We start from the raw sequence: 14,596 nt of genomic DNA on the forward strand, positions 1-14,596 counted from the left end.
TTTGATATTTGTTGTGTACATGTCTGAAAATTACTTTAAACTCTAGTTATTCGAATTTATGTATAAACTATTTTGCATATGATAAATTCGCACCCTGATCTCTAATCGTTCTCCTTAAATCTATTTAATTGAAATATTTTGTTATTATTACTAACATTAGGTGGAAAAAATAATCAAAACAGCCAAGAGCTATTTTCCACCTAATTGCTTTATACTTGTACTGTTAATATAATCATCAATTTTGTGATTGTAAACTCTATCTGTATACAGATACATTTATTTTAGCAATAAACTTTATCTTATCTTATCTTATCTACGTTTTTATTTTATACATGGGCAAGAATATAGAAGAAAAATAAATTCTACAGTAAACTAATTAGTTGTTTAGGAACCGGTTGAGAAAATAAAAAAATAATCATATAATCAAAATAAGTAATCTTGTTCAATTATTAGCTTCTATTTTCTCATTATTCACAAAGATTTTTTTGCAGATTTCTGGAATTATTATTGAAAAGACGAAATTAGAAGAATGTAAAGAAATCTGCAAATTAAATTCAAAGAAAATAAGAAATTCAATATAATAATGAAAACGAAATAATTGATTCTAGCATTAATTTATTGACAATTTTTTTTCAACCGATTCTGAAAACGTATCCACCCAAAAGTACGTATTAGAACGTCGACTTTGCGCTCAAACTCGTATTTACAGTATTTACAGATCTTTAAAAAGTTTTATATTTCTCAAATAAATCCTGAAGAATTTGTCCACAACACTCCATACTCAGTTCATCTACCTTGCATAGCCTGTCCCTTTAAAATTCAAAACATTTGTCCCCCTTTCAATAACTCTTCAATTGTGATTGAGTACATAAAAGACTTCAATCTACAATTTACATACAAAAGTTTTAAATTGTTATCTAGCCCGACCTTCTTATACTCTGAGGTGAAGCTATCACAAATAACGGTGCACCCTACATATTCAGAAATTGCGCAGTTTCTCCAGGATGAACTGTTTCCCAAGGCCCAGGCTGAATTGCGTAGCATAAAGAAATGGGGGGGAGGGGGGAATAAAGAAAGAAAAAGAAAAAATAACGTGAAAATATGCATTTTGGATAGTTTTCCAGGTTTTTTTCGAAAAGAAAATTTATCAAAATTTTTAATTTCATAAATCAAGCCTTGGTTATGGCGGGGTCCCCTCTTGATGAAGGGAGGGACCCCTCAAAAGTTATTTTTAAGGTGACATGTCTTTCATTTATATTCATATTTGAGTCCAGAGTGACATGTTTTCTATCAAACATATTTGTTCTTTTTTTACTTACCTCAGATCTCCACAGGTAGAGCTGATATATTTATATACTCTGTACCCAAACCCAGGGGCGTACGAGAGCATTTGTGTATGGGGGGGGGGTACATTTTGCACGCGCTAGCGCACAAATCTTTTTTTGTTGTGCCCCCCTCCCCTTAAAAACTCCTTTTTTGAAAAAATATTGATACCTTTTTAAACTATGTAAACCATTTGATCATATACACACTTCCATATTACAAGTGTTAATAAATTATTTATGTAATTTTCTTCAGTGGACATTAGACGGAGTGAGCTTCAAGGGGTGAAAAATAGAGATGGAAATTGGAAACGTTCCTTTAAACATATATATATCTGTATCTTCAAAGAAACGATACATATTGTATCATAAATAATGATATCAAATATATATTTACACTGAAGGCAGTATTGAAATTTAATGAAACTTTTTTAGTTAAGGGCAAAAATGAAATTTTATTTTTAATATTTGCGCCCTCCCCCCCAGTACGCCCCTGTCTAAACTCTTATTCTTTACGAAGTATAAAGAAAAATATGAATGTAACAATAAAATATTTGACGTACGAATAATTGTGTCATACGTAATGATAATCCATCTTTTTTATTTTTATGTTTATGTGTATCAAGTGCAACACAATAGATGTATATTTACTTCCAACTTGACTCTTTAACAGAAAATCATAAAAAAATGATTTATCTATGCATTATTTTTACAATGGCGGTTTCAGGATTTAAGATAGATATATCAAATTTACCCCCCCCCCTCCCCCTGTAATCTTGTAAAAAAAAATTTCCTCCCAACACCTCTAAATTACTAAAAATTTTCTATTTAACGCCCTAACGGCTAACCCTACAAAATTTACAGTTTCTTTTTAGTATGGGGTAGGCAAACGTCTTAAAAATCCATTTATTTATCTAAAACGATATAAAAAATACCATTGATTGAACTATATACTTTAACATTATGCATATCATAATCATATTATTCTTATGAAGGGAGAATTATTTTTATTTCCTGCTATTTTTCTTAAATCATGCTTATTTCTCTTGCAGGAGACTGCAAGCAGTTTCTAAGTTTGTTTTTAGAGTTAAAAATAACCAATAGAAGGCTGAAAGTAAAAAATGGAATTTTTATTCAAAATAGAATAAAAATAAAAAAAAATATCTTCAAATTTATTCCAATCTACAATAATTTTGTTTTCTTGGGTCGCTTGAAATCCTTGAAATAAGAGCATTTAAAACACTGATGTCCGAAATTGAGGCAAGTTTCTTCGGGTGCATCGTCATTCTTCCCAAGTTGAACACTGAGCAACTTGTCGGTGGTAAAATAGATGACATGTTCAATGAGAGCATTGAGCAATATTCAGAGCCTCATAGGACTCAGAGGTCGATAAAAATTTGATAAGTTTTGACTAATGCGCATATTCCTAATTTGCCGAGTTCGCCGAGTATAGCATAGCGGAAAATTTAGGTTATCACGAATGTATTTTATGGAGTAGGATATATATATATGTTTATTGTCACTTTTAAGTAGACTTTATTATTTATACATATATAAATAAAAATTATAATTTAAATGAAAAATAATTTTGTAAAAATCCAGTGGGCCCCCCCCCCCCCCCCCCTAATTTCACTGAGGGGTGGTAATGGACTGCCAAGCACCCCCCCCATCCCCAACCCCCGAAACCGCCCTCGAATTTTTAAACGTCAAACAAATGAATGAATATAAAACAAAAGTTGTTCTGTATTCAATGCAAATTTCTTATTCAATTCTGCCAAAGTTGAAATGTCATGAAAAACTGATTCCAGCTAATAGCATATAATTCAAATTTAATTCAGATTTGAGATTTTTAACATACATATGTCAAAAGTTGAACAAAATAGACGTCACAAAAATCATTTTTCGACCTATAACAATGGTCGGCCCATGCTTTTAACTGCAGTGCAGCTAAGCATATTTTTTTTTTCAATCGCAAATTAAAATTTAAACATACAGGGAGTCGTAAGACCCATAAAACTGTGGAATATGATTTGACTACTTGCAGCAATCTTGTGTGTATCTTTGTGAGCCGAACAAAAGGGATAATACTCGAAAGAGGGAAATAAGGTGAATTGGCTAGGGAAACACTCTTTTCTACCGGCCATACACTGTTTATTTGTAAATGATTCACTGAAAATTATGTTTAAATTGGTTCTTTTAATGCACGTTAAGTTCCATGAGGTTTTTGTTTATATTTACGCAAAAGCCTTGAAAATTTTTGGTTTGGTAAGTAGACGGAGGGTCCAACGGAGGTACAGTTTGTCAGAGACGACCTTACAACAGGGTAATTTTAGGGGTATGGTTCACAATCTTATGTTGTTATAGAGCAACAAGTTTTACCTGCAGTAACTTGAAAATCAAGTAACCAAGTGAAATGGTTTCTTACACTACACTTTTGCTCTGTTTCATTTGATTTATTAAAATCAAAACTTGAGTCTAACAGTCGTCTTCCTATTACATAGTTTGATGATTCTCATTGTAGAGTTAAATCTATAACAAAACAAATAAAAACGTTAAAATATCGTTTTATATAACGTAAGCAAAACTATAATTTAAAGCTGGAAAATATTCGTGTTTTATCTAAATATATTTAAATTGAATTTTTATGATTTATCAATTACAAAATAGCTTTGAAAAAAAGGAATTGTAAACCGAAGGAAGACAGCTCTTATACAGGGTGTCCCACGAAACATGACAATAGCAAGACGACTTGGAAGTCGTCTTTGGTATTTGAATTTATTTGTGACATTTAGTCTTCTATCTACTTTAACATGTATGATTCTTGAAACAATTATCACATAATTCTCCTAGCCCTGGCATTTCCAAAAAGTGGTCTGCGTTTTTTGTGCTTTCAATATTACCGGAGATATAAAGAGTTTGGTTCAGATTTCAATTTTGTTAAATAAAAGCAAAATTGTCGAAATCTGAACGAAATTCTTCATATCTCGGGCAATATTGAAAGCACAAAAAAGGCAGACCACATTTTGGAAATGGCAGGACAAGGGAAATTTTGTGATTATTATCTCTAGAAATTTACTTCTAAAATTAGGTTGAAAAATAAACGCAGCAAATTATATAAAAAATCAAGACGACATTCAAGTCGTCCTGCATAAAGGTCTGACGAGTCCGACACTGCGACTCCTTTGAGTTTTGAGTTCTGACCAACAAATTAGGTGGCAAAACTACCTTACCATGGCCTGCTTACTAAGGGAAAATAACATAAAAACTTGCATCTTTGATACATCCATTCTAATCAGTAATTATGGACATTGCCATTAAATTGAATTATTTCTATTAAAATAAAAACTTATAGAAAGACGACTTTCATGCTCTGCCTGTGAGACGTTAAAAAGTGACGTCATATCAATAAGACGAATTGGACATAATGATCGATTGGACTAACGTTCAAAAGGACTATAGTCATTTTGAACAAATATTTGTGCAATTAAACTATTTTTTTTTTTTTAAATTTCCTTTCAAGAAGTTTTTAAGTATATACAGGGTGTCCCAAAAAACATGGGAATTCAGTGACGAATTCGATATCGTCTTTTCAAATAATTCTTTGATTTAGTATAGTGATACCTACTGAGAAAGCTGTAATCTGTAAGAGTTTCGTCTGCTATGTTTACATTTTGTTTGTTTATGTTTTGACTGCAACCGGTTGTACTTAGTAAAACAAGAAAATTACAGTATACAAACAGAGTAAACTTGTCCGTATTCACTGTTCATCTTGCGGAGACATTATAGACACATCTTTGCAGTCTTTTACCCTTTTCATAAAATAAACTCTAGCAGACATAATAATATTATGGCTTTTGAAATTAGGTATTACAATGTTAATTCATAACAAAGACGATATCGAATTCTTCACTGAATTCCCTAGTTTTTTGGGACACCCTGTATTTTAGACTTAAATCACGTACACGTGATGTAATTTTATTATTTGAGGGTAGATTAAGATTATTTCTTGGCTGAGCGCTGTGGCTAGGATATTGCTAGGGGCCGAACGCTGCGGCTAGATAAAGGCTAGGGTGCCAAGCGCCGCGGCTAGGACTGGCTAGTGGCTACCCCGTAAGAAAGAAACGTCACTGCTGCAAATCGCTTATGTTAAATGACATATCATTTGACATCACTTTTTTTCAAGAAGTTTTTAAATAATTTTTTTATCATTTTGTGTTTTTTTTGTTTTTGTTCAAGATCGAATTCCCCCCCCCCCCCGCAATTAAAAACCCCTTTTTTGAAAAAATTTTAAAGTGTTTTTTTTTATTCGATGAGAAACCACAAATAAAAATAATCAGATTTCCAAAATGGGAAACATGGATGTTTAATGCAATACTTGATCAGACAAAGCTTTGAAGGATATTGTTGTGAATATATTTTATACCCCCCCCCCCCGCAATTAAAAACCCCTTTTTTGAAAAAATTTTAAAGTGTTTTTTTTTATTCGATGAGAAACCACAAATAAAAATAATCAGTTTCCAAAATGGGAAACATGGATGTTTAATGCAATACTTGATCAGACAAAGCTTTGAAGGATATTGTTGTGAATATATTTTATTTCTTTTCTTAATCTTTTAGTTTTGGTGAGTGCAATGCAATGCAATGCAATGCAATGTAGAATGTAGATTGCCTGAGGAAGGGTAATGCAAGCAGATGTAATATTAAAAGAGCGCCCCCCCCCCTTCATACGCCCCTGGTTCAATTGCACTAATAATTACAGAAAAAAATAGTTCGTTTGAACAAATATTTTAAGTATTCCAGATCAATCGCACTAATGATCATTCGTACTAAATATTCCTGGCGGGAAAATAAAATTTAGTCCAATAGAACACAGTCATAGAGAATAGAATATATATTAGAGGGGAATTTAGAGAATCTCTCGGTATGAATTTGTTCAGTCCCTTTCAGCCTGAAAGGGAGTTCAAAGTGTACATATCATGTAAATGTAAATAATAAATAAGTTTTTGATGATACAATTACATAAACATGTTGTATTAAAGAGTCATACTTAAACTTTTTGTTTGTCTAAATTTCACTAAGTCCTAAACTTGTGCATAACTATTGCAGCTTTATATGAAGATTAACAAATTTTATACAATCTTACGGTACCAGTACATGACGTCGGACTTACAAACGTCGGACTGAGACAAAAATCGGAGTATTAAAAACGTCGGACGGATACATAAATAAAGAAAAACGTCATACTTTGGTTGAGACCATTTCTTTAAGAAATAAACTAAAAGTCACTCACTAAATGTGATAAAAATCAGAGATAACTGCATGAAGTACTCTCAACCCTGAAGAGAGCACATCATTTAAACAACAAACCAAAAAGGAGTTGAGCTCGATTGTCACACAATGCCTATATCTTTGCAACCCGATGTCGTAGACCTTAGATATTTCAAGAAATTGTGAAATTTAGATAAAAAATAGATCTCTCTTATTTAAAGTTCACTTTTAATTCAAATTGTGTGTGTAGTTTAAAAAACTTCTTATCATGTCCCAAGAATCATGACAGTGGCTACAATGGCAAGACGAATTGAGGGTCGTCTTTGATCCATGAAATACTTTGCGGCATTTATTCGTAAACTATAATTTTGGAAGTAAAATTATTGGGTTAATAATCATTAGTGCCTCCAAATCTTGGCATTTCCAAAATGTGGTCCGACTTTTTTGTACTTTCGATATTCCCGGAGATGTGAAGAAATTCGTTCGAAGATTTGGATTTTAATTGATAAATGTAAAATAAGAAATGTTCAAGAACGCGGGCAGAAATCGACCATTGTGTTAGTGTACCCTACCCGATGCTACAACTTTTGGTAATTTAACAGCAATTTCTTTTGATTACTACTACTGAAAAGATAAACCAGAGGCGTNCCCCCCCCCCATCATCCCATGTGTTCTAAAGAAACTTTTTTTATTCTTTCTATTTTATTGATTTTGATTGACGATTAGAAATTTGTCCAATTATTAGAATCTAGAAAATATTGATTCTCAAGAACATAGAAACAGGTTGACAATAATTAGGGGACAGTTTTTGTTATTGTCAACACCACCATCAGTCAATCTTCATGAAAATAAATATTTTTATAATTTTATTACTAATAATGAATAATCGCTAGTATTAAATTAATTAATTAACGTGACAAGAATGCATTCTCCTTTACAATATCCCTCTTCTCAACTCCTACAGCACGAGTACAGAGTACACGTAGCCTTGCATCAATATTTTTGTAGTTCTTAAACACATTTTCAAATTTTCTTTGTGTATTGTCTGGGTTTGGTTTGTGGGTTCACGAGGACTTCAACTTTTAGTAGAATCAAGTCCCATCAAGGACCAATACTGATAAGGGTCCAGGTCTGGACCTGGACTGGAGCCTGGACAGGAAGGACTGGGGGTGGGGCCCAGGGAAGGACTAGGTGTGGCGGAAAATCCACTAAACGGGGACACAACAGAGAGCTGGGATACGTTGTCCCTCGAGTTTGCTGCCAACTGGGACAAGGTCTCGGAAAAGAACTTAAAATCTGAATCCCATTGGTTTTGAACAAAAGGATTCTGCTGTCCCACTGAGGACGGAAGATGTCCCAACAGTCCTGTAGTTTCTAGCCCCAGCAATCCTGATCCTGGCGCCGTGTCCCACTGCTAGTTAACGCGCTGACGCTTTGCGTTGGGCTCGGTGATCATGCTGGCAAACATATACTTGATCTGCGGCATGTAGGTCATTATATCCTTTACTAGAACAAGAGGCACAGGGTCGTACACCTGACATTTCCCCTCCTGTCTCAAGATCTCTTGATGGCCTCTGAAAAAAAAATACTAATTATTGAAAAGTATATGATGCTGGATAAAGAAAAAGTATGTGTCGAAACTTCAGTTTTAATTTGTGGTTTACCAGAGTAAGAAACCCATCACATGACAATATTTAGGCCGGTTCCAAACTTGCAAAGTAAAGCACGATTATCTAGAATAGTGCCGCATACATCACGCACTAGTTTGCAATATATAAGGCCTTCATGCAAGATTTCGCAATCCTATTTTTGAGCGGGGGGGGGGGGGTCAAATAAATGTCACAGATTTTTAGAACAATAAATTTGGTATCTGAAAAAAAGCCTAAAATTTGTGTCGCATTTAAGTATACCAAATTTACAAAGTTACAGAAAGATGGATTTTAGATTAAATACTGGTGATAATGAGGTACACAAACCAGTCGTTATAAGAAATATGGCACTGAAAAACGGAATGTTAAAAAGTAGTTAAAAATAAGCTGGTTTGCTAAATTTTATCGATTGGCTTTCTATATCTTAATATACGACAGCCGAAGGCCCCCTCTTAAAGCTGTGTTAAAGGGAGTGTTCGCGAAAAATGAAAGGGGCGACTTACGGCTTATGATTGCTATTAATCTTACTTCTATATGTTGCGTCTGTCAGGAGAAAATTGTTAAAAACGACTCATACCGAAGAACGTAGCCTCCATACAAATTCAGTAAGTTGCAACATTCAACTCGGATCGTTGAAAAAATCAATTTTATTCCAAACGCATCATTCGGATATTACCAATATTCATCGATAATTTTTCGACGCATTCTTATATAGTTGATAATTCATAATAATTTTTTTATTTTATATAATCTGATAAAACTCACGTATTTCCTTTGTAGAGGACGACTTTCAAGATCTCCTGGAGCATGTCACGACACTTCTCCAAGGGTAGGTCAGGGAAGAAGTTCTTCACGAAGTCAGGTAGGGTCATCATGAGATCATGGAACACGTAGGGACGAACATTGATGCAGGGAACAATCTTCTGATCAATCAGCGCCTTCTGAAGCTTGTACGGAGGTTGATTTGAGCGTTCCATCGGAAACTCCTTGATTTGAGTGAGTTTACCTGGAAAGGTTTTGTTTCCTTTGGCCTGAGATTGGGCTTGTTGCTGTTGTCTAGCAAGAGTTGCCATATCTACTGAACCCCGTAGGCCACCCTGTGGAAAGTTTAACTGCTGTTGTGTTCTGTTTATCTGTCCCTGTTGCTGTTGCTGTGTTGTTGCTTGGTTGTTAATTATACCGGATCTAAGGAACTGTTGCAGCTGTTGGTTTGACATTGTTCCTTGTGAAGCTAGTCCCTGTATTTGGAGCTGCTGTAGCTGCTGTAACTGTGAAGCTGTAAGCTGTCCAACACCGACACCGGGAAGTCTATATGCAGCGTTGAGTGCACTGGCGTTAAGCTGTCCTAGACTTGAGATTCCGTTGGGTTGCATTTGCACTGCTGGAGTTAAAGGTTTAGAAACGGGCTGTCCAGGTGGTTTCTGGGTCCAGTTTCCTCCACTTACTCCACTACGAGATGAAACAGGTTCTATACTTCCCTTGGCCGGCCAGTAGTCCTCAAAGGTGGTTCCCTGAGGGAAATGACCTTTGATTTCATCAAGTGCCACCACCTTGCAGATATCGTTGTTGAAGAGTTCTGATCTGATACCCTGAACCTTGCAACAAAACTTTAAGTAAGCCAAGTCCCAGCCCTCTACTTCCTCGCTCTTGAGCTTCAAATGGTCTGTCTCCCCTTCAAAGTAAAAAAGTGGCACATATTTGGTTCCGTTCTTGACAGTGTAAGGAACCACAGACTCTCCGTTGATTCGGAAAAATCCGCAACGGTCACTAGCGTTACTCTTCTTCTGAACTAGTTTCTTGTGACAAAGATCCAAAAATTTATAAAACTCCTTCGCGTCCTTTAATCGAACAACAAGATCTTTGCTAGTAAATGCCTCCTTCCCGAAGGTACAGTCTGTGTGCTTAAGATTTATCTCGTTAAGTAGTTTGCTCTCGTTATCTGTCAGATAATAACTCCTAATACTGGTGCAGGAGTTCACCTCCTGTGGAAGAACCTGGAGATATCTATTCAGGAGTTTTCGTTCTACCATTCTAACGCTTGTGAACTTCTCTGTAGCATACCTAGAATACAATTTGATTAATTTTCGTTGAAACAAGTTCATCAAAATCAAAAATTTTCATAATTTCAAGAATTAAAAGTTTTCTAATTGAATTTAGTTTCGAGAATTTAATATATTTCTATTCTCAAAAGAAATTTTTAAAAGAATAATTTCCATCAGTTGAATACTAGGAATATACCAGAATGTGTGTCGACGATAACTTGCATATAAATATGAAATTTTCTTTTCATACAACATTGCATGAAAGCAAAATGCAAAAATTCAGAATAGACATATATATGATAATGAATGTAACAGCATAATTCTATCTACTATCTACTGGAATGTACAGACTAAAAACACTACCTTAGAATAATGCCAAAAAGCAACATTGTGTAAAACAGGGTTAATAACAAATTAACATAAAACGTCCAGAGCACGTTAATTAGTTAATTTTCACTAGAGGGTCAGCTCTTACCATTGGTATTCATGCCGCGCTAGCAACACGGTGAGACCCTCAAACACCCCCGTTTTTATAACTTTTTGACAAATATTGTCTGTTCATAATATTTGGGGAAGATTTAGAGGATGCACAAGACAATTAATAACTAACCTCTCACTAATTGTGAAAAAGTACGTGTTCACTGTACAATAGACGAAGCACGAATGAGGTTTCCAGAGTTGAATCGGCCCGGCAGACGAAAATTTTGGAACCAACTGAAACATAGGAACGGTCCCTGGCTTCGTTAGAGATTAGGATTCGGGCCCTGGAACTCCTAATAAACAACAATATTTAAAAATAATTCATATCGTATATCTATTTTATTCATATACATTCTAATGGTTCATTTGATTTTTAAAACAAAAGACTTATTCTAAATTATTTGTTATTCCAGGGTTCAAACTAAAGAGTACATTCTCTCCAGCTGGCAGGGGGCCAACCCTCGAGGAAGGGGCGGTGCGGCTCAAGGTCCATTCCAGAATTTAATCCTATATTATAAAATGACACGGTCCCAGTGCTGAATTTTTATGCATAAAGGCAGTGAGGAAGAACGAACTGCCGGACCATTCCAAAATTTTACATTTCCTACTATTCCGACAGAAGAATTAAAACTTTAGGAACCCCCCCCCCTCATGTAGCAAGAAAATATTTACCCCATTAATATGATTTTCATTCCTTAAAAATTAATTCTTAATAATCCCATATATGTATACATACGAGGTGTGTTTGATCAAGAATGCAAATATATTGTAATTTCTTTATTTATTGGATAATTTCCGTGATATAGCCTGTTGGAAAGGTTGGATTGCCGAGCGGAAAACTCATCAGTTTTAAGAACCAAATCAGGGTCCAGTTCAAGAGCGAGGCCAGCTAGGGCGGCCCTGTAAAACTAGTTCAGAGGTGCTCTTTTTCTATTTAAATAGTAATATATTTTACTAAACTACCACCCAACATTTTTTTTACCTTTATTTTTGTAGCCGCTAGAAAATTTTGGAATTCCAAAAACGGTTCTGAACGACAACATTTTGAAAAACTACGTTGTTTGAAAATTTGTCATTTATTAGCGAATTCAAGTGCAAAAAAACGATTTTTCTGCTTCGCACTTACACTTTAAGACCACTACCTCGGCAAGAAAAAAAATGGATTTATATTTTTCTGTTTTCTGTATGGTGTAAAGCCTTTAACATGTGATTATTTACTAACATGTTTCTTCTTATCAAGCACTAACAACTTGCAAACCCCTATCAAAATAAAAAATTTATTTATTTCATATTTTTTACCTAAAAATATAAGGTAGAAACTGCTTTTCAATGTCGAACCAACCAAAACGGCCCTTTTTAGATTCTTCGTCAACATGTTTTTCAGTATTATCTGCTATCTTTGTTGTTCCATTTGTTGCTGTCTCCTTGTTTCCATTGAAGAACTGCTGAATGGTCGGCTGACCGGGGCGCGCCATATTCAACGGTCCTGTGATCTGGTGTGGTAAAAGTGATGCTTGGGCAAGTTTCGCTTTATTAGCGGCTCTTATCTTTTTGGCAAGTTCTGCGATTTCTGCTTCGTCGTGCCTTTCTTCTTTAACTTCTCTTACTGGCATTTGAGCACCTGAAACAAAGGTATGGTTAGCGGATTTGTTCACAACTAGCGGATTTCTTGGAACTTGCGGATTTACTGATTTTGTAGGCCCACATTTTCTTCACCGGGTTAAAGAAAGAGGAAATTTTCATTGAACAGAGTCAATTTTTAGCTTCAATAATTTATCAACGTAATTTTAATTTCCTGGAGTTGGATGGAGGGGGGGAGGGGGGTCGCCCCCCTCTGGAAATTCAAGATTCGTTTAATTGATAAACAGTTTAAATTCCTATGCAAATTATGATTTGTACAGCGACTTAATTGTTCATTTCATAAGATACTTCTGCTTAATCGATCTCAATAAAAATGTTTCATTTTTGAAAGGTAATCCCTAAATGTTTCATCTCGAAATGTAATGATAAATAAGAAACTGTAAATTTACTGCTTTCTGTTAAATTTTTAGGGGGTGCGACTCAAAAAAAATTGGGACCCCCTCCCCCCTGAGATATTACTGTAATACCAACCCTGGTTAAAATAGTTGTGAAATGCATTTTATATCAAAATTTTGTTTGAAAATATATGTCTAGGACCAAAAAACAGCATCGCTTGCTCATATTTTCGGAAAATGGAAACTGCTATTGTAAAAGAGTTTAGACCAGTGATTAACGAATTTCCAGAGGGATCAATTCCTTTTTATTAATGGAACAAGATGAAGCTGAATAACCTTTCGAACTGAAAAAAAGGATTTCTGGAGCTATAAAGGCAACTTAATGTGGAACAAAAAACCCTTAGTGTATAAAATGTTGGGAAAATATTAATTAAAAGGTAAAATTTGAAACATTTAAACTTGACTCAAGAATCAAGAAAAACAATGGGATATATGAAGAATTTAAATGTCGTCTTCTAAAATGAACCTCTCCAGTGTAAAATCCACAAAAAATATACGATATGAAGAAATTAAAAAAAAATTGCGAAGGCCGGAGGGGGGGTGGAGGAGAGAATGTAAACTTAGTCCATTCCTTATGAATCACAATATACAAAATAGGAATTAACGACAGGAATATAAAAAATCCGGGAAAATGCAGAAAAAATATCTGCAGAACTAGTTGAAATATTTTAAGATCAGATTATTAAACAATTGGTAAATTATTATTAGTCCTCGAATATGGGTCTTTTCAGAATGTGGGGTCAATACTAGGAATATACCAGAATGTGTGTCGACGATAACTTGCATATAAATATGAAATTTTCTTTTCATACAACATTGCATGAAAGCAAAATGCAAAAATTCAGAATAGACATATATATGATAATGAATGTAACAGCATAATTCTATCTACTATCTACTGGAATGTACAGACTAAAAACACTACCTTAGAATAATGCCAAAAAGCAACATTGTGTAAAACAGGGTTAATAACAAATTAACATAAAACGTCCAGAGCACGTTAATTAGTTAATTTTCACTAGAGGGTCAGCTCTTACCATTGGTATTCATGCCGCGCTAGCAACACGGTGAGACCCTCAAACACCCCCGTTTTTATAACTTTTTGACAAATATTGTCTGTTCATAATATTTGGGGAAGATTTAGAGGATGCACAAGACAATTAATAACTAACCTCTCACTAATTGTGAAAAAGTACGTGTTCACTGTACAATAGACGAAGCACGAATGAGGTTTCCAGAGTTGAATCGGCCCGGCAGACGAAAATTTTGGAACCAACTGAAACATAGGAACGGTCCCTGGCTTCGTTAGAGATTAGGATTCGGGCCCTGGAACTCCTAATAAACAACAATATTTAAAAATAATTCATATCGTATATCTATTTTATTCATATACATTCTAATGGTTCATTTGATTTTTAAAACAAAAGACTTATTCTAAATTATTTGTTATTCCAGGGTTCAAACTAAAGAGTACATTCTCTCCAGCTGGCAGGGGGCCAACCCTCGAGGAAGGGGCGGTGCGGCTCAAGGTCCATTCCAGAATTTAATCCTATATTATAAAATGACACGGTCCCAGTGCTGAATTTTTATGCATAAAGGCAGTGAGGAAGAACGAACTGCCGGACCATTCCAAAATTTTACATTTCCTACTATTCCGACAGAAGAATTAAAACTTTAGGAACGGCCATTTCCAACTATATAAATGACAGTTTTAACGGCTATAATCTGAAATTTCAGTTTGAGTCCTAGCAGGTCCGGTCCAAAAATTAGAGGACAAGTTGCGTCCTTAGGAAGCATTA

The 14,596-nt window shown here is 34.8% G+C and overlaps 1 protein-coding gene across 3 annotated transcripts; it reads right to left on the reverse strand.

Moving 5' to 3' along the window:
• Window positions 1-7,439: 7,439 nt before the first annotated feature.
• Window positions 7,440-14,076, reverse strand: LOC111710899 (uncharacterized). 3 transcript variants are annotated; one of them, XM_023485088.1, is made up of 4 exons: window positions 13,970-14,076; window positions 12,061-12,382; window positions 9,005-10,300; window positions 7,440-8,164 (listed from the first exon to the last, which is right to left on the reverse strand). In XM_023485088.1, exons 2-4 carry the CDS (start codon window positions 12,372-12,374, stop codon window positions 8,005-8,007), a joined length of 1,770 nt encoding a protein of 589 aa, XP_023340856.1. In that variant the 5' UTR covers window positions 12,375-12,382; window positions 13,970-14,076; the 3' UTR covers window positions 7,440-8,004. The 3 variants fall into 3 exon arrangements, with proteins under 3 accessions (XP_023340856.1, XP_023340855.1, XP_023340857.1); XM_023485087.1 differs by having other exon boundaries at window positions 13,835-14,067; XM_023485089.1 differs by lacking the exon at window positions 13,970-14,076 and adding an exon at window positions 13,723-13,828.
• Window positions 14,077-14,596: the final 520 nt, after the last annotated feature.

The sequence above is a fragment of the Eurytemora carolleeae genome, unplaced genomic scaffold (genome assembly GCF_000591075.1).
Source record: "Eurytemora carolleeae unplaced genomic scaffold, Eaff_2.0 scaffold1038, whole genome shotgun sequence".
NCBI classification, from domain to species: domain Eukaryota; kingdom Metazoa; phylum Arthropoda; class Copepoda; order Calanoida; family Temoridae; genus Eurytemora; species Eurytemora carolleeae.